The 21,778-nt window shown below is 39.4% G+C and overlaps 1 protein-coding gene across 1 annotated transcript; it reads right to left on the bottom strand.

Moving 5' to 3' along the window:
• Window positions 1-18,757: 18,757 nt before the first annotated feature.
• On the bottom strand, window positions 18,758-19,733 carry LOC129658738 (olfactory receptor 2A2-like). The gene has a single exon (XM_055589585.1). It carries the CDS (start codon window positions 19,688-19,690, stop codon window positions 18,758-18,760), a length of 933 nt encoding a protein of 310 aa, XP_055445560.1. The 5' UTR covers window positions 19,691-19,733.
• Window positions 19,734-21,778: the final 2,045 nt, after the last annotated feature.

The following is a 21,778-nucleotide window of genomic DNA, read 5'->3' as shown; positions in this document are numbered from 1 at the left end:
TTTATAGTTTCTGGTCTTACGTTTAGATCTTTAATCCATTTTGAGTTTATTTTTGTGTATGGTGTTAGAAAGTGTTCTAGTTACTAACGCATATATATGGAATTTAGAAAGATGGTAACAATAACCCTGTGTATGAGACAGCAAAAGAGACACTGATGTATAGAACAGTCTTATGGACTCTGTGGGAGAGGGAGAGGGTGGGAAGATTTGGTAGAATGGCATTGAAACATGTATAATATCATGTATGAAACGAGTTGCCAGTCCAGGTTTGATGCACGATACTGGATGCTTGGGGCTAGTGCACTGGGACGACCCAGAGGGATGGTATGGGGAGGGAGGAGGGAGGAGGGAGGAGGGTTCAGGATGGGGAACACATGTATACCTATGGTGGATTCATTTTGATATTTGGCAAAACTAATACAATTTTGTAAAGTTTAAAAATAATAAAAATAATAAAAAAAAACCCTCAACATTCAAAAAACTAAGATCATAGCATCCGGTCCCATCACTTCATGGCTAATAGATGGGGAAACAATGGAAACAGTGAGAGACTTTATTTTTGGGGCCTCCAAAGTCACTGCTTTGGACTTCCCTGGGGGCTTCATGGGGGCTTCATGAGGGCTTCATGGGGGCCTCCCTGGTGGCTCAGAGGTTAAAGAGTCTGCCTGCAATGCGGGAGACCTGGGTTCAATCCCTGGGTCAGGAAGATTCCCCTGGAGAAGGAAATGGCAACCCACTCCAGTATTCTTGCCTGGAGAATCCCATGGACGGAGGAGCCTGGTGGGCTACACAGTCCACAGAGTTGCAAAGAGTCGGACGAGCCTGGTGGGCTACACAGTCCACAGAGTTGCAGAGTCGGACACGACTGAGCGACTTCACTTTCACTTTCTTTCAAAGTCACTGCAGATGGTGACTGCAGCCATGAAATTAAAAGACACTCCTTGGAAGAAAAGCTATGACCAACCTAGACAGCATGTTAAAAAGCAGAGTTGTTACTTTACCAACAAAGGTCTGTCTAGTCAAAGCTTTGGTTTTTCCAGCAGTCATGTATGGATATGAGAATTGAACTGTAAAGAAAGCTGAGTGCCAAAGAATTGATGCTTTTGAACTGTGGTGTTGGAGAAGACTCTTGAGAGTCCCTTGGACTGTAAGGAGATCCAACCAGTCCATCCTAAAGGAAATCAGTCCTGAATATTCATTGGAAGGACTGATGTTGAAGCTGAAACTCCAATCATTTGGCCACCTGATGAGAAGAACCGACTCATTGGAAAAGACCCTGATGTTGGGGAAGAATGAAGGCAGGAGAAAGGCATGATAGAGGATGAAATGGTTGGATAGCATCACCAACACGATGGACATGAGTTTGAGTAGGCTCTGGGAGTTGGTGATGGACAGGGATGCTTGGCATGCTGCAGTCCATGAGGTCACAATGAGTCAGACATGACTGCGCAACTGAACTGAACTAAGTTTAATGTAGAATTGGCCTTCTATACAATTCACAAGTTGACATATAAATCAAATCTCCAGTAGTTTTTTCCTGTCACCAATAATACCCGGACAACACTGCTTGACTCTTTAACTTCCAGACTTGTGCTCTCAAATGCCTGCCTTTCTTCATCATATCTGCACAGAGCTCCCCGTTATCTCATATTATTTTTAGATATGCCTCTCAAAAGAGTCTATCTTTCTAACCTTTATTCTATAATCCAGGCATACAAAATGCTGGGCTAGATGAATCACAAGCTGGAATCAAGATTTCCAGGAGAAATATCAACAACCTCAGATACGCAGATGTGTGTTTGCTAAGCTGCATCAGTCACATCCAATTCTGTGACCCTATGGAGTGTAGCCTGCCAGACTCCTCTGTCTTGGGATTCTCAGACAAGAATACTGGAGTGGGTTGCCACTTCCTCTCCAGGGGATCTTCCCCACCCAGGGATCAAACCTGCATCTCTTAGGTCTCCTGCACTGGCAGGCAGATTCTTCACCACGAGTGCCACCATGCCACCCTAATGGCAGAGAGTGAAGAGGAACTAAAGAGCCTCTTGATAAAGGTAAACAAAGAAAATAAAAAAGTTGGCTTAAAAATCAATATTCAAAAAACCAAGATCACAGCATCCTGTCCCATCACTTTATGGCAAATAGATGGGGAAAAATGGAAAAAGTGGCAGATTTCATTTCTTGGGCTCTAAAATCACTGTGGATGGTGACTGCCCCCATGAAATTAAAAGACGCTTGTTCCTTGAAGGAAAAGCTATGACGAACCCAGACAGCATATTAAAAAGCAAACACATCACTTTGCTAACAAAGGTCTGTATAGTCAAAGCTGTGGTTTTTCCAGCAATCATGTACAAATGTGAGAGTTGGACCATAAAGAAGGCTGAGCACTGAAGAACTGATGCTTTCAAACTGTGGTGCTGGAGAAGACTCTTGAGAGTTCCTTGGGCAGCAAGGAGATCCAACCAGTCCATCCTAAAGGAAATCAGTCCTGAATATTCATTGGAAGGACCGATGCTAAAGCTGAAACTCCAATACTCTGGCCACCTGATGTGAAGAACCAACTCATTGGAAAAGACCCTAATACTAAAGATTGAGAGCAGGAGGAGAAGGGGGCAACAGAAGATGAGATGGTTGGATGGCATCACCGAGCCAATGGACGTGAGTTTGAGAAAATTCTGGAAGATAGTGAAGGACATAAAAGCCTGGTGTGATGCAGTCCATAGGTTTGCAAAGCATCAGACACGACTGAGCAACTGAATGACAACAACAACATGCCTTACAGAAGGGCTTCCCTGGTGGCTAGATGGGAAGTAATCCACCTGGAATGTAGGACACTTGGGTTCAATCCCCGAGTCAGGAAGATCCCCTGGAGAAGGGAATAGCTACCCACTCCAGTATTCTTACCTGGAGGATCCCATGGACTGAGGAGCCTGGCAGGCTATTGTCCATGGTGTCACAAAGAGCTGGATATGACTGGGTGATAAGCGCTCACCCACACGTGCAGTAAAGGAAACTCAGTAAATATATTTTAAAATTCTAATTAATTTTAATATATACATAGAAATGTTTACTTAGTAAGAAAATGATAAGGACCATTAATAAATATATCACATGATGAAAATTATGGGGCTGTATGTTTATATTCATTATTCTTAAAACTTTCCCCATCCTACCTGGTGTCCACAGAGACCAGTCACTGCTTTGCTTTACATGTTGCCGGTATGGCTGAGCTCCTTTGCTGTCCACCTGCAACTATCACTACATTGTTAACCGGCTATACTCCAACATAAAATAAAAATTTTTAAAAAGAAGTGAAACCCTTTGCTCCCATACCTCATACTCACTCAGTAGACTCTGACAGCTTATAAGCTTAGGTCAGGGTCAGTGAGAATCCCTTTCCCTTTTCCTGTTAGCAAACCATCCATTCGCCACTTTCAAACAGCAGAAGACAGATGAATATGAATATGAAAGCTCTGTTAGCCTCATGAATTGTAACTTGAATTCTGAGATTAAAATGCTGAAATATGTGTGAAAATAACCAAATTGCTGCAGTGTGGAGGAAGGTAGTAGGAATCCTATGCCTCCCTGTAACATTACAACATGGACAAGATTCTCTTTTCTTTTTGCATTTGGTAAAATTTAAGAATGATATATTTTCATTTATTGTACTGTTTTTAAAGATTGACTTAAATAAATGTAAAGAGAATAAAAGAAAAAGTATTCACTGAAAAATTGCCATTTACAAACACATGTCAAATAGAGAAGTTGCTTTTGTAGCAGGGACATTTTACATTTTTACCAGCTAGAACTTTTCCCCCAAATTTGATCAGTGGCAATGGTAGTCATGTTATCCCACTCCAGGAGATGACAAAGGTTTATCCCCAGATGAGGACAATAATCCCTGAAGAGGAAACCTGGACAGCAAGCCAGGACACACTAAATTGGTACATGTACCGGCTTCCTTGCTATAAAATAAATAATAAAGAGATCTTTATCAAGTAGCTAGAGGATTTCTCCCAGCCACTTATTAGCAACTCCCTACTGGGCAGCAAAGACAACGATGTTAATGTTCCTCACTTCCCAGGCAGGAGGACATCTCCAGGGTGCAGGAGAAGAGGATGGTCCTCAGCTGAGGAAGAAACGAAAGCCAGTGAAGGACAAATTGGACAGTACCTCTGGCTTCATCAGTTGCGGGGCGAGGCATCAGCTTTAGATGCTCTTTCAGTTTGATACAACTCAGGGACATTGAGTTTCACCAGCCTCTTCCCATAAATGGGACTGGGGAGGAGGGTTCTGACTAGGAACAAGAAACCTATGTTTAGACAGAATGAGAATCAGATGTTACTCAGAGAAAGGGTCTTCACAAAGGTGGCTTTTTCTTCTTCCTAAACCTGATGATTTCTGCCAGCCTTCTGTCTTGCTCTTCTGTAAAAAAAAAAAAAAAAAAAATTAACCAGTATAAAAATAACAGTTGGTTCAAACAGGGGGTTTGGTATACTTCTGGTATTTTTCTCAAATTGGGCTTGAATGTAGAGGAAAACTCACAGAGATGGGGAATGGCTGGAGCTGAGTCACTTGCTCCCTGGAGCCAGTGCAGTGGATAATGAGTCCCAGACACCTTTTCTGTCCTGACGGAAGGACAGTATTCAGGAGCCTCTAGATGTGAGGATTTTAGAGTCTGATCACTTAAGACCAATCTATTCCCCAGAGACATTCCTGTGGGGCCCAGGGAACAAATTATTAAGGGCCTTCAGCATTCTCCATCTTTCCTACAAAGCAGTGCAAAACTTTTCCTTCCCCTCTTGGCCTCCAGCTTTGTTATCCGTGTGTGTGTGTGTGTGTAGTATATGTACCTGCTTATGCTGAGAAGAAAGAACTCAGAAAGACTGCCAGAGATGTCTTTACTTAAGAGGGTCGGGTATAAAAATTTTACATGTAAGTCATAATTTATTGATTAAGTCCCAGAGCACAATCCCTAAGGATATGAAAGTATCATGAATTTGATCTTCAAATTGTTCCTGTCTCCATATCCTACTTTTGAAAATTTTCATGATTTAATAAATGCAATCCCCATGGAGCTTGTTAGTGTAGCCTCTCAAAGGGCTGTATCTTTCTAATGGAATGAATGATCTCTGTCTGCTGAAAAGTGCTAATGTGTACCAATAACCAAATTTTTCATTGCACATGTTAATCATTACTTGGAAGCTCATGTAGACTGAATCCTATTGCCTAAATGCTTTCCTGATTTAAGTTATTTCTTCAACATTTGTTCAAAAAAAATTTTTTTTCCCTTAAAGGTATATCCTATATTTAGAGAGATCATTGTGATCTCCGTATTATAAGCACTGAATTTAGACAATGGATGGCTTTGCCTGAACCCACAGATCCATAGGAAAACACACAAACTTGATGTCTCAGGTAGCTTACAATCATGACTATATAGGTCACTTTAGCCCTTGTTGTCGTTCAGTCATGTCCAGCTCTTTGTGACCCCACGGACTGCAGCACACCAGGCTTCCCTGTCTTTCACCATCTCCCAGAATTTGCTCAGACTCATGATTGAGTCAGTGATGCCATCCAACTGTCTCATCCTCTGTCATCCCCTTCTCCTCATGCCCTCAATCTTTCCTAGTATCAGGGTCTGAATTTCCAGTAAGTCAGCTCTTCATATTAGGTGGACAAAATATTTTGAGACTCCCAGAAATCATACTATATTTCCTTACCCTTCTCTCAAGTGATTTTTTTCTTATTTTCTCTTTCTTTAAACCTTCCATAAATACTTCCACACATTGTCTCAGCTATTGAGAACATGGAAGCAATCAGATGGGAATCTGTACAGTACTAACACATCAACTGAGTTAATGAATTTGTCCATTTATCTCAATTTCTCTGCTCTTACTATGAAGTTAAAGAGTTTCCCACTAACCATTGCCAGTCTGCAACTCATGCCCTGAATCCCACCTCTCTTGCCTACTCAAGAGTTTCTCTCCAGCAATTTCTGTCTCTAAAGTTTCTCCTCCTATCTTGTCTACTCAGCCAGAATACTGGATTTATTTGAAATATACCAATTATGTATTTTCTAGATCCAATGATTGTTCTCAGTTGTCATCCAACTCGTCCTGCCAGGCTTTTGATACTGTTGATTCCTGTCTTTCCTTGAAAGGTTTCTTCACCCTACTAATATGATACTATGCTCCTCAGTCTTTCTATTTTTCTTATTGCTCCTTCTCAGTCTCCTTGCTCATTCCTCATTTCCTTTCTCATATCTAATAGCACTGGTGTTCTTCAGAGTTTATTCTTTGTATCTATTCACTTTGTATAGGACCTTGTGAACCCCAGGGATTTCAACACATTTCTTATGCCGATAGCACATAAATAGTGAAAGCCAGTCCTCTTCCCAAAATGCAGTGGTCCAGAATAAATGCTTTCTGCACATCACAATGAATCAGCACATCCTTTGATTTCCTGTCTTGTAGAGTAATCCCAATGCCTTAAAGCCACTACAAGCTTTTCTCTCATGCATTATTCTCTCTTGGGTCAAGAGGGTGCCTGGAATATAACAGATAACATTATAAAGTATATATATATTTTTTAAATGTACTTTTATGTACTTAAACTTATCTTTATGTTTTTTTATCCTAACTGTATTTGGTGATTTTTGTCTATTTAGATATATTTTTATTGCTAATTACACCTAAAATGATCATTCTAGTCTCAGATGGTGACAATAAAATTTAGTCATGATTACAAAATTTTTATTAGCATTTGAGTACAGGATCTATGGTCTGCTTAGGATCAAATCTTAATGTTTTTTGATCCTTCGACCTTGGCTACTCCTTCCAAAGACTGTAAGGATGCTGGTTCTCACCGTGGTTGCAGGGCTGTTTGTTTTCCAGGGTACCATGGAGCTGGAACGATGGTGATGGCAACATGATAAGTTAAAACCCTGCAGACCTCACTGTTCTTAACAACATCAGCAGTTTTTCCTGGATGAACACTGAGATTTTTGCAAGCTTTCAACTCTGGGTTTTGAAAAGGTGATTTTGAAAAATTTTGTCAGTGTCCAGGGGGCTTTTCTGGAGTAGAGAAATGTTAGAAGTCTTTATTCATTTGGAGTAGAGAAATGTTAGAAGTCTTTATTCATTTGGAGTAGAGAAATGTTAGAAGTCTTTATTCATTTATTCCTACTGACCAGTACTTTTCTTTTTAATGAAAAGTATATTTTCTGTCTATGCAGAGATAACGTAACTGGTCTTCAAAATACATGAACTTAGATTAATTTCAAGAATCTTTTATAGATTTTCATATGACAAACTCCTGCCTGTCTAGGAGCCTGAGAAGCAGGTTCTGTGGTCCTCTTGCCTTCTTCCATTTCAGGCCAAATTGCACAGCACTGTTCCATTGTCAGTGTTTACGACTAACTGAGGAAGACTTAGCACACAGGAGATGCCTTTTTGCTTTTTTGAATCAATCTATCATCCTTATCTTGGTCTGTGGATTGAAGAATACATATACACACACACATTTTGTCCACAAAATGGTATTTATTTCCCTGTGATTTTAATTAATTTTTAAGGTAAAATTTGATTATGTGCTCCTTTGAGATGATCTCAGAGAAATGCAGGCATGGGTAACCTAATAAGGAATTTAGATATTATTATTATGACTTAGAGCTAAATTGGAAGTTTTTGTGTGTCCTATTCAAATTATGATCTAATTTTCTAGAAGGCCTCATTTTTAAGACTTATAATTAAGAAAAAGAAGTCTGTTTTCAAACTTAAAAAAATTATACTTCATGGTGGAGATCTTTCAATATATTTGTAAACAATTTATTTGATAACTGACTTCCACATGGCATTGCTTGGCACTTGGCTAACTGACATTTATTTGATTATTTCTCATAACCCTAAACTAAAGTGTCAATTTTCTTGGGGATATATATCAAACTACCACAGACTCCATGGCTTCAACAAACAAAATATACTTTCTTACTCTCCTAGTAGCTAGACGTCCAGGATCAAGGATTTAATGCACTGGTTCCTTCTACAGTCTCTCTTGGGCTTGTGGATGGCAGCCTTTTCATTGTGACTTTACCTGGTTTTCCTTCTGTATATGTCTGTATCCTGATCACCTCTTCTATGAGGAGTTCAGTCAAATCATATTGTGCCTAACCCAATGACCTTATTTTAACTTCAGTTCAGTTCAGTTCGGTCACTCAGTCGTGTCTGACTCTTTGCAACCCCATGAATTGCAGCACACCAGGCCTCCCTGTCCATCACCAACTCCTGGAGTTCACCCAAACTCATGTCCCTTGAGCCAGTGATGCCATCCAGCCATCTCATCCTCTGTCCTCCCCTTCTCCTCCTGCCCCCAATCCCTCCCAGCATCAGAGTCTTTTCCAATGAGTCAATTCTTCACATGAGGTGCCCAAAGTACTAGAGTTTCAGCTTTAGCATCATTCCTTCCAAAGAAATCCCAGGGCTGATCTCCTTCAGAATGGACTGGCTGGATCTCCTTGCAGTCCAAGGGACTCTCAAGAGTCTTCTCCAACACCACAATTCAAAAGCATCGATTCTTCGGTGCTCAGCTTTCTTCCAATCCAACTCTCACATCCATACATGACCACTGGAAAAACCATAGCCTTGACTAAACAGACCTTTGTTGGCAAAGTAATATCTCTGCTTTTTAATATGCTCTCTAGGTTGGTCATAACGTTACTTCCAAGGAGTAAGTGTCTTTTAATTTCATGGCTGCAATCACCATCTGCAGTGATTTTGGAGCCCCCCAAAAATAAAGTCTGACACTGTTTCCACTGTTTCCCCATCTATTTCCCATGAAGTGATAGGACCAGATGCCAAGATCTTAGTTTTCTGAATGTTGAGCTTTAAGCCAACTTTTTCACTCTCCTCTTTCACTTTCATCAAGAGGCTTTTTAGTTCCTCTTCACTTTCTGCCATAAGGGCGGTGTCATCTGCATATCTGAGGTTATTGATATTTCTCCCGGCAACCCTGATTCCAGCTTGTGCTTCTTCCAGCCCAGCGTTTCTCATGATGTACTCTGCATAAAAGTTACTGATATTTTAAATATGAAATCTTAAATACAGCCACATTCTGAGGTACTCATGGTTAGAGCTTCAACATTTACATTTTCAGGAGACAGGATTTTCCAACAACTCTTAATGATTTGTGGAGAAAGGTCAAGTTGTTAATGGAATCAGAAGAGTTTGAAAGGTCAAGTTGTTAACGGAATCAGAAGAGTTTAGGCTTTGAATGAGTGTATTTTACAAGTAGATAGATAGGACAAGGCTGTAAAACTTATTTAAAGGGAAGTACAAGTAAACCTCACATTCACATAGACTTTCTTCCAACAGGTATTTTCCAAACAGTGCTCAAGAAAATGAACCGAAATTTCCAATAGAGATTGGCTGCTGCTGCTAAGTCGCTTCAGTCGTGTCCGACTCTGTGCAACTCCATAGACAGCTCCCTCATCCCTGGGATTCTCCAGGCAAGAACACTGGAGTGGGTTGCCATTTCCTTATCCAGTGCATGAAAGTGAAATTGAAAGTGAAGTCGCTCCGTCGTGTCCGACTCTTAGCAACCCCATGGACTGCAGCCTACCAGGCTCCTCTGTCCATGGGATTTTCCAGGCAAGAGTAATGGAGTGGGTTGCCATTGCCTTCTCCATAGAGACTGGAGTTATTGGCAAATAAAAAAGAGAGGATTTAGGGGATGAGATTATAGAAAAAAGTATAGGTAGAAGAGGATTTCCCAAAAATATGTGTGAGATGTTTTCTTGGGCATTGCCCAGGTTCTAACTTACAAAAATGTAATTGAAACACACATGCTTTAACAAATCTAAAACCAAGCCCTAAAAGAACAATATGATTTTCAACAAGTTTAATTGCCTTTATAGGGGAAAAGCAAAGTCTCATTAACCTTAATATATGATAAAATGTCTATAGTCTTTGTAATTTATTATTCCAAATGTTAAAAAGAAGGAAAAATTTATCAATAATCAAGAGATAAAAGAGCCAATAGAAGAGATCTCAGACATACCACAGACACTGAAGCTACAAGGCTTCAAAATAACTGTCATTTATATCAAAGAAAATAGGAACAAATTTACACAAAATTTAAAAGCTAATATTTAAATGAAGAATCAGAATCCTCAAAAATAATCAGATATAATATGTGAGCAAATAATAATAGGTGAAATTGAAACATTGTGCAGATTTAATAGCAGACTAGACACTGTCAATGGCACCCCACTCCAGTACTCTTGCCTGGAAAATCCCATGGATGTAGGAGCCTGGTAGGCTGCAGTCCATGGGGTCACTAAGAGTCGGACACGACTGAGCGACTTCACTTTCACTTTTCACTTTCCTGCATTGGAGAAGGAAATGGCAACCCACTCCAGTGTTCTTGCCTGGAGAATCCCAGGGATGGGGAGCCTGGTGGCTGCCGTCTATGGGGTCACACAGAGTCGGACACGACTGAAGTGACTCAGCAGCAGCAGCAGACACTGTCAAGAACAAGATCAATGAATCTACATAGAGATCAACAAAACACATTCAAGTCAAAGTATTAAAAGAAAAATACTTTAGAAAGTGGAGTAGAGTCTGAAAGATCCATGGGAACACGGTTAAAAAAAGTTAGCCATACACTCAAAAGAAAAGTCAAATAAAAAGGGAAAAAGGTAGTCAAGAAGGTACAGGATCCTGGAAAACTCAGAGTTCATTCCTTCCCATAGGCACACCAAAATTTTTAAGCGTTTACAGAGGTATTATTGATGAGAAAGATCAGAAGAATGGCAGGAATGATCTTGTAAAACTAAAACGAAAAAGAAGGAAGCACAACAAGACAGGTAGGAGGATCTAAGTAGAATCAAGACTTATACCCCTGTGTGGGTGACCCACAAGTGAGATGACCATTACAATTGCAGAATTTCTCCCTAAGAAGCAAGGATCTGAGCCCTACATCAAGCTGGACAGCTACACACAAAAGAGTCACACTGTACTACTCTCTCACACCATGTACAAAAATAGCTTTAAATGTCTCAAGTAATTAAATGCAAGACCTGAAAATATAAAACTCCTAGAAGAGAATATAGGCAGGATTATCTCTGACATAAATCATAGCAATTTTTTTTTGGATCTGTCTCCTAATACAAAGGAAATAAAAGCAAAAATAAATGAATGAGATTTAAACTTAAAAGCTTCTGCACAGAAAAGGGATAAAGGATAAAACGGAAAAAAAACAAACAAATATATTAAATGGGAGAAAATTTTTGCAGACATCATGACTGACATGGGTTAATAACCAAAATATGAACAGCTCACATAAGTAAATATGAATAAAACAAACAATCCAATCAAGAAAAGGACAGTGGGAATTCCCCAGGGCTTAGGACTCTGTGTTTCCACTGCAGGTGGCCTGGGTTTAATTCCTGGTTGGGGAACTAAGGCCCTGCAAGCTGCAGCTGAAAAGAAAACAGAAATGGGCAGAAGACCTCAAAGGCATTTTCCCAAAGAAGACGTACAGATGGCTAACAGGTATATGAAAACATGCTCAACATCACTAAGAACAAGAAGGTATTTTATATATATATATATATATATATATATATATAGTTTTAGTTGCTAAGTTAAGTATTCACTAAGTCTTTCTGGGCCTTCCAGGCAAAATGGTGAGGAAGTGGTGAAAACAATAACAAAACAAATAACAACACAACTCTTTTGTGACCCCATGGACTGTAGCCCACCAGGCTTCTCTGTTCATGGGATTTCCCAGGCAAGAATACTGGAGTAGGCTGCCATTTCCTTTCACAGGGGATCTTTCCAATGCAGGAATCAAACCCACATCTCTTGCATTGGCAAACAGATTCTTTACCACTGAGCCACCTGGGAAGCCTATATATATATATATATATATATATATATATATATATATGTATATGTATATGTATATATATATATATATATACACATACACATAAACACATACATATATGGTTATGGTGAAAGTCTCTCAGTCATGTCTGACTCTTTGCGACCCCATGGACTATATAGTCCATGGAATTCTCCAGGCCAGAATACTGGAGTTGGTAGCCTTTCCCTTCTCCAGGGGCTCTTCCCAACCCAGGAATCGAACCCAGTTCTTGTGCATTGCAGGGATTCTTTACCAGCTGAGCCACAAGGGAAGCCCAAGAATACTGTAGTGGATAGCATATCCCTTCTCAAGCATATCTTGCCAACCCAGGAATCGAACTGGGGTCTCCTGCACTGCCAGTGGATTTGTTATCAACTGAGCTATCAGGGAAGCCCTATATATGTATACACACACACACACACACATATATATATATATACACACAGTGGAATATGACACAAAGAATGAAATGCTGCCATTTATAGCATCATGGATGGACCTAGAGAATATGGTGCTTAGTTAAATAAATTAGACAAATACAATACTTTACATTATCACTTATATGTGAAATCCAAAACTAATACACTATATATATATATATACACACAAAAGAAACACTGATACAGAAAAACTACTCATTATTAATGGGAAGAAGGGAGAGGGGAGGGCCGATTAAGAGATATAAACTGCTTTATATAAAATATATAAGCAACTAGGATATATTGTATAGCATGGGTAATTAGAGCCATTATATTGTAATAACTGTTAATGGGATATAATCTGAATATTAAATCATTAAGCTGTACACCTGAAACCAATATTGTAATCAACTATACTTCAGTTATGATCAACCTAGATGGCATATTAAAAACAGAGACATTACTTTGCCAACAAAGGTCCGTCTAGTCAAGGCTATGGGTTTTCCAGTGGTCATGTATGGATGTGAGAGTTGGACTGTGAAGAAAGATGAGCACCGAAGAATTGATGCTTTTGAACTGTGGTGTTGGAGAAGACTCTTGGCAGTCCAAGGACTGTCAAGAAATCCAACCAGTCCATCCTAAAGGAGACCAGTCCTGGGTGTTCATTGGAAGGACTGCTGCTTAAGCTGAAACTCCAATACTTTGGCCACCTCATGGGAAGAGTTGACTCATTGGAAATGACCCTGATTCTGGGAGGGATTGGGGGCAGGAGGAGAAGGGGACGACAGAGGTTAAGATGGCTGGATGGCATCACTGACTCGATGCACAGGAGTTTGGGTGAACTCCCGGAGTTGGTGATGGACAGGTAGGCCTGGCGTGCTGCGATTCATGGGGTCGCAAAGAGTCAGACAAGACTGAGCGACTGAACTGAACTGAACTGATACTTCAGTTTAAAAAAGAAAAAAAGCTTCTAGAATGAAACATACCCAGTATTTTCTTTGACACTGATCCTAATGTTCTTTTTTGTGTATATCCCCTCAGACGATGGAAGCAAAAACAAACTAAATAAATGGGAATACATCAAACTATGGAAAAGAATGGGGAGACTTTTCAAAACATTGAAAATAAAACTATCAGATAATCCAGCAATTAAAACCCTGGGTATTTATCCAAATAAAAGAAAAAACACTAAAAATAATAAAAAACACATGCACCCTAATGCTCACAGCAGCATTATTTACAATAGCCAAGTTACGGAAGCAACGTAAGTGCCTATCGATAGGTGAATAAATGGAGACACTGTGGTATATGCAATTGAATATTACTCAGCTATAAGAAAGGATGAAAACTTGCCATATTTGATAACATGGATGGAACTAGAGCCATTATGCTAAATGAAATACGTCAGACAGAGAAGGATGAATATTGTATGTTTTTATTTATATATGGGACTTAAAAACCAAAACAAATGAACAAATATTATAAAACAGAAACAGAGATATAGATAAAGAGAACAACAGGTGAGTGCCAGAGAGTAGGGAAGAGAAAGTAATAGGTTATGAAGGGAATTAAGGCAAAATAAATGAGTCATGGCATGAAATGTACAGTGTGGAGAATTTAATCAACAACAAGTATCAACTCTGTATAGTGATAAAGTACAAGTAGACTTATCCTGGTGAACATTTTGAAATGTATAGAAATAGCAAATCACTACATTCTGCAGCATGAACCAACACAGGGTTACAAGTCAGTTAGGGCTTCCCAGGTAGTGCCCTGTGAATCTGGTAGTGGAGAGGAATCTGCCTGCCAATGCAGGAGACGTAAGAGATGTGGGTTGAACCCGGGGTTGGGAAGATCCCCTAGAGTAGGAAATAGCAACTCACTCCAGCATTCTGGCCTGGAAAATTTCATGGGCAGAGCCTGGCAGCTACAGTCCATGGGGTGGCAAAGGGCCGGACACAACTGAGTACATAGGTCAATTATACTTCAGTAACAACCAACCAACCAAACTCATAGGATAAGAGATCAAGTTATTAGCCACTACATATGGGGGAGGGGACTGGGACAATTGGATGAAGGCAGACAAAAGCCACAAACTTATGGTCATAAGATAAATATATACTAAAGAGGTGATGTACAATACAATAAATATAGTTAACACCGATGTATAGTATATATGAAAGTTGTTTGAAGACTAAATTCTAACAGCTCCCATCACAAGGAAAATTTTTTTATGTTTCTTTAATTTTTTATATATATGAGATGATGGATGCTTACTAAACTTGTGATAAAAAATTTACTTTGTATGGAAATCAAATTATCATGCTCTATATTTTTTATAGTCCTGTATCAACTATGTCTCAATAAAACTAAAACAAAATTTAAAATTAAAAAATGGCACAGATGCACATTTTGAGGGAACTACTTTGAAGTATTTCCCAGCATGATAAAGGTTATGTTTCCATGAACGCAGACAGTCCAGCAAATAAGAGGCAGGATAAGTAAAACTAAAGCATCACTTGGGCATATATAGTCACACTCAGAAGACCAAAGAGAAAACATCCTCAAATCTCAGAGAAAATAACTATACCCATTACCATCAGGGAGCATTTCTTTCAAAGGGAAAAAATATTTTTTGTGGTTTCTTGCAGTGAACCTACTGGCAATGAGCACTTGTTTGGTGTTTTGTTTTCTTTTTCTTTTTTTGTCCATACTGGATCCTTGGGATTTAGTCCTATCTATTATTTCTCACTTAGATTTATTTCCCAGTAAATATAGGTAAATCTAGGCTCTTAGAAATTTCCTTTAATTGACTGCTTATTCATTTTTTCTTTGTTCCCAGATATGGATTCAAGTACTAATTTCATGTAAGCTGATAAGTGATGTAAAAGCGTAAGTCAGTGTGTCAAGATGCCCTGTTTCAGAGTAGGAGACTTATTTGTAAGCCTTACCCTTATGATTACTGCTTTCAATAATCACTGTTAAGTCTTGCCTCAGGGTAAACCACAAGAGATTTAGAAGAACTATCCACTCTTTCTCCCTCCAAAATACAAAATGACAACCCTGAACTGAAAATCAAACATCTTCATTGTTAAAGAAAGAAGTCAATAAATTATGTTTAATTAAATTTAAAAGCTGTTGCCCTGTGAAAGACACTAGGAAAAATTTAAAAAGTGAAGCCACAGACCAGAGATCTTTGCTCACACAGGATAAATGACTGGATTCCAATATATATATTTACAAAGAACTCTCAAAACATAATAGCAATAAAACAACCTAATTTAAAAATAGGTGAAAACCGTAATAGGCACCTATGCAAAAAAAGATACAGGTTGAAAATAAGCATATGAAAAACACATATCTGTCATTGGGGAAATGCAAATTAAAAAAAAAAACAAAAACAACGAACTATCACTATACTCAGTAGAATGGCTAAAATCCAGAATAGAAATAACAGCAAACACTGACTAGGATGTGAATCAACAGGAACTTTCATATACTGGTGAGGAGAATTCATTTTCATTCATTGCCAAATGGTACAATCACTTGGAAAGGCAGTTTGACAATGTATTAAACACACTGCTTGGTATTTACCCAAAGGATGTGAAAAGTTATGTCCACACAAAAACCTGCACAGAGATGTTGAAAACAGTTAAATTCATAATTCCTTAAATGTGGAAGCAATTAAGATGTCTTTCAGTTGGTAAATAGATAAACCGTGGTGCATCCAGACAATAGAATTATACTTTGTGCTAAAATGAATGATCAAGCAAAAAAAAGACAGAGGAAACTTAAATCCATACAACTGAGTGAAGGGAACCAATGTGAGAAAAAATTACATACGTTATATTTCCAACCATATGACATTCAGAAAAGCCAAAACTATGGAAGCAACTAAGAGATGAGTGGTTGGCAGGGATTAGCAAGGAGGGAGGAAGAAAGAGGTGATATTTTAGGGGGGTAAAACTACTCTATATGATAATATAATGGTTCAGTTCAGTTCAGTCACTCAGTCATGTCTGACTCTTTGCGACCCCATGAATTGCAGCACACCAGGCCTCCCTGTCGGAGAAGGCAATGGCACCCCACTCCAGTACTCTTGCCTGGGAAATCCCATGGACAGAGGAGCCTGTGGGCTGCAGTCCATGGGGTCGCTAAGAGTCGGACACGACTGAGCAACTTCACTTTCACTTTTCACTTTCATGCACTGGAGAAGGAAATGGCAACCCATTCCAGTGTTCTTGCCTGGAGAATCCCAGGGATGGGTAAGCCTAGTGGGCTGCTGTCTATAGGGTCGCACAGAGTTGGACACGACTGAAGTGACAGCAGCAGCAGGCCTCCCTGTCCATCACCAACTCCCAGAGTTTACCCAAACTCATGTCCACTGAGTCGGTGATGCCATCCAGCCATCTCATCCTCTGTCGTCCCCTTCTCCTCCTGCCCCCAATCCCTCCCAGCATCAGAGTCTTTTCCAATGAGTCATCTCTTCTCATGAGGTGGCCAAAGTATTGGGGTTTCAGCTTAAGCATCAGTCCTTCCAACGAACACCCAGGACTGGTCTCCTTTAGGATGGACTGGTTGGATCTCTTTGCAGTCTAAGGGACTCTCAGGAGTCTTCTCCAGCAACCCAGTTCAAAAGCATCAATTTTTCAGTGCTCAGCCTTCTTCACAGTCCAACTCTCACATCCATACATGACCACTGGAAAAACCAGAGCCTTGACTACACGGACCTTTGTTGGCAAAGTAATGTCTCTACTTTTGAATATGCTATCTAGGTTGGTCATAACTTTCCTTCCAAGGAGTAAGTGTCTTTTAATTTCATGGTTGCAATCACCATCTGCAGTGGTTTGGGAGCCCAAAAAACAAAGTCTGACACTGTTTCCACTGTTTCCCCATCTGTTTGCCATGAAGTGATGGGACCAGATGCCATGATCTTAATTTTCTGAATGTTGAGCTTTAAGCCAACTTTTTCACTCTCCTCTTTCACTTTCATCAAGAGGCTTTTTAGTTCCTCTTCACTTTCTGCCATAAGGGTGGTGTCATCTGCATATCTAAGGTTATTGCGATTTCTCCTGGCAATCTTGATTCCAGCTTGTGCTTCTTCCAGTCCAGCGTTTCTCATGATGTACTCTGCATATAAGTTAAATAAGCAGGGTGACAATACACAGCCTTAACGTACTCCTTTTCCTATTTGGAACAAGTCTGTTGTTCCATGTCCAGTTCTAACTGTTGCTTCCTGACCTGCATATAGGTTTCTCAAGAGGCAGATCAGGTAGTCTGGTATTCCCATCTCTTTCAGAACTTTCCACAGTTTATTGTGACCCACACAGTCAAAGGCTTTGGCATAGTCAATAAAGCAGAAATAGATGTTTTTCTGGAACTCTCTTGTTTTTTTGATGATCCAGCACGTGTTGTTAATTTGATCTCTGGTTCCTCTGCCTTTTCTAAAACCAGCTTGAACATCTGGAAGTTCACAGTTCACGTATTGGATACACATAATTATACACTTGTGCAAACACAGAGAGTATACAACACCAGGATTGAAATCTTATGTAAGTGATAGACTTTGGCTGATAATATTGTGTCAGTGCAAGCTGATGAATGATAATAAAGGTACCATTCTGTGGAGAGACAGTGATATGGGGGACGTTATGTGTGTGCAGAGGCAGCGGGTAAATTGGCTATATTTGTATCTTCCACAATTCTGCTGTGACTCTAAAACTGCTCTAAAAAGTAAAGTTTATTACAGTACATAATAATGGGCAAAAGATACAAAGAGATACCTCGCCAGAAAAGATATACAGATGATAAGGAAGCACGTGCAAACACATTCAATATCATATGTCATCAGGGAATCTCCCATTACAGCAATGAGATGACACTACACATCTACATGAATTGTGAATATTTAAAAAGCTCTGTATAAGTGTAAAATGTTGGCACTTGCAATGTTTCTTGGTGGTCCCAACAAGGAGTCCAAATTGCCATTTCCACGAATGCTCTAAGTCAGGCATGACAGAAAACAAGCCTGCAGGCTTCCTGCCCCACCTGAAAAGCTCAAAAGGATAGGCATGGGTCATTCTTTTTCTCTGTCTCTCCTGCAGGAGAGCTGGGAGTTGGGAATTTTTTCCAGATCCTATCACTGGAACAGGGAGGAGAAGGATGTCTGGTGGAGTCAAATGCCATACATTCACCTAAAAGCTTCACTGTATCTCTTGTTGGCTTTGTCCTAGTCTGGGGTGCTGCAAACTCTGTGTTGTCTGGTGTCTCACAACGGCAATTTGATCCATGTTGTCATCTCCATGGAGGAAGGGGGGCTTGGGGTTCCTATTCTGCCATCTTGCCGATGTTATTGAGAATTCTCATCCTTAAGTCATGGGAAATTTTCTAAACCATAAATCTGCCCTGCGTCACACTGTCCTCCTTTTCTGCAGTACTCTGTGGAAGGCAGCCTTCACTTGAGCGTTCCTTAGACTGTAGACGAGGGGGTTCAGTAATGGGTTGAAGAAAGTGTAAAACAGGAAAAGGATTTTCTGCGGCTCCTCTCGATTATCATCGTCAGGGATCATGTACACCATCAGGACTATGCCAAAGTAGAACCCAACCACACAGAGGTGGGAGGAGCAGGTGGAGAAGGTTTTCTTGCGGCCCTCCTTTGACTGGATCTTCACGATGGCCCTGAGGATTCGCGTGTAGGAGACCAGCACCAGGGAAATGGGAGCAATTAAGATAAAGACACCATCTGCAAGGAGGAAAATGTCATTGATCCAGGTTTCTCCACAGGTCACTTTGAGGACAGATCGGATTTCACAGAAGAAGTGGTTTACCTTCTGGGGCCCACAGAAGGGCAGCCGTAGAAACAGACTTACTTGGACTATGGCCAAGGAAAATCCACATACCCAGCAAGCAATGGCCAGGAACGTGCACACCCTCCAGTTCATGATGACTGTGTACTGCAGTGGGAGGCAGATCGCCACAAACCTGTCATACGACATGACCACCAAAGTCAGGCACTCTACAGAAGCAAAGGCCAAATAGGAAACCATCTGCATGGTGCATGAGAAATAGGAGATGGTTTTCTTGTGTTTCACTAGGTTTTCCAACATATTGGGCAAATGACTGGAAGCATATGCTATGTCGGTGATGGCCAGATGAGACAGGAAGTAGTACATGGGGGTGTGCAGTCTGGGGTCAAGCAAGATGAGTCCCAAGATCGTGCCATTTGCCAGCAGGTTGAAGGTATATAACAGGATGAAGATAACAAAGAGGAGCAATTCCATGTCTTCACTGAGCTGGAAGCCCAGCAGGATGAATTCTGCGATCCATGATTGGTTGCCCTCCATTCCCAAAGGCAGTCTCTAAGGGACTAAAGTGTGATGGGAAGGTCAGAGCTGGACAGCAAGGAAAATCAGTTACTTATGGGAAGTGAATTTGGAGGATGCCTGTGTGCTTGATGCTATATCTCTGAGATTTTTTTTTATTTCAGTGCTTCTTTTCTTTATTTTTTATTGTGAAATAATTCAAATTTTCAGAAAATATCAAAACATATAAGCAAATGTAGTATATATATTTTATGATTTTTAATGTCTGTTTTATCATTTCTTTTACTCTGTATATATTTTGTTGATTTTCTGTGGACCACATAAATGAAACCATAATGCCAACACATCCCTAGGCTGTTTATTATTCCCAGAACAAGGTTATTCACTAATTTATTTTCATTATCTTTACCAAAGTCAGGAGATACAACATCAGTGATTCCATATTCTAGGTACAGACTTCAGCCTCTCTGGTCTAAGATTCAAATCCAGTATCACATAAAATATTTTATCTCCTCTAATCTGAAATAGTTACTCTTTCTGGCCTTGCCAGTAATATTTTTGAAGAGTATGAGCTCTTGTTTTGTATGTCTCTCAATTATGATTTTTCCATTGATTGCCCTTATTTTAAGTTCAAATTTTTGTTAGAAAAGAAATGTCCCTAATCTTAAAACCTTTAATGAATACACATACAGATGATGCTAATTAATCTCAATATAGGTGATACTAATGTGGATTGATTGGCTGAGGTGGTGTTTCCAAATTATCTTTATTATAAAGTTATTAGTTCATAATTTTTAAGCTCTTTCTTCCTTCTGGCTTAACAAATTATCCTATAATCATCTCTGTAGTCTCTATGTGAGCATCTTCTATCACTACTTTCTGTCTGTTGATCTGGACATGAGTTCAAGGTTACCAGAAAAAAGTTAACAATTAGAAAATTTAATAATTTGAAAATTGCTCTCTTACAAAAAATACTATGAATAATCCATGTAATTTAAACAAAGTGTTTCATCTGGGTGTTCTTGATTATGCATAAAGACAGGGACCATAAAATATATGTTGAGAAAATGGCAACAGCTAAATAAAAGAATGTCTTATACCTGCTTTGAAGTGATGCTTACATGAAAGTTGAAAATTTCAGGGAAATTTTCTATGGAAAAGTTAAATTTACCAGAAAGTAAATAAACTAAAGAAGGAATTCTGAAGAAATATTTGGTAGCATTTTCAACTTTGCAAAATATCAATGAAAGGGAGGCAACAATTCAGAGGGTCGTTGCCCTTTAGGAACAATGGCTTGAACAAAGTTGAAGGACAGTCCTGGACTCCTGTTTCTATAATGTGATTTCACTTGGAAGGGTTTCTATAAATATTAAGTTGCCAATATTATGAAATGTTGCTATAACCATGTGCGTTCAGTCATTCAGTCATGTCTGACATTTTGCAACCCTATAGACCACAGCCCACTGGGTTCCTCTATCCATGGGATTTTCCAGGTAAGAGTGGGTTGCCATTGCCCCCTCCAGGGAATCTTCCCAACCCAGGGATCAAACCCACCTCTCCTGAGTCTCCTGCATTGACAGGCAGACTTTACCACCATTTACTTCACATTAAATGGTGAAAAATGAATATGGTAACATCTTAATTATTTAGGGTGCTTTTTTGTCTGAATAAACTATTTATTATATTTATTATATCTTCATCTCTAATACCATCATTTTCAATTCAACTAAAAGTTTAAAAAAATAACAGTGAAGGTAGATTAAATTTCTTAAACAGCACTGAAATGGAAGAAAATTTTGATACCAAAAATAGAATTTCTCCTTCTTAATAGAGCTAATAAAATAACAGCACCTCAAAATATGAAGGTTTCATTGGTCAGTATATACAATTTTCTACCCAGGCCATCCTGTAACTGAGCTAGAGAGATTTATGCTAGTTCCTCAACACTAATCAGTGGAATTGGTACTCATTCTAACATATTTTGTGTTAAAACAAATATTTCTATCAAATACAGTAATTTCTAATTATAAAGATTATCCAGATTAAATGATAGCTTAGGGGAGACTGAGTAAGAAATAACTATAATGCAATCTTGACAATGTAAAAATG

This window comes from Bubalus kerabau, chromosome 8, assembly GCF_029407905.1.
Source record: "Bubalus kerabau isolate K-KA32 ecotype Philippines breed swamp buffalo chromosome 8, PCC_UOA_SB_1v2, whole genome shotgun sequence".
NCBI classification, from domain to species: domain Eukaryota; kingdom Metazoa; phylum Chordata; class Mammalia; order Artiodactyla; family Bovidae; genus Bubalus; species Bubalus kerabau.
The sequence above is the reverse complement of the archived record's forward strand: the minus strand, read 5'-3'. Positions and strand labels throughout refer to the sequence as shown.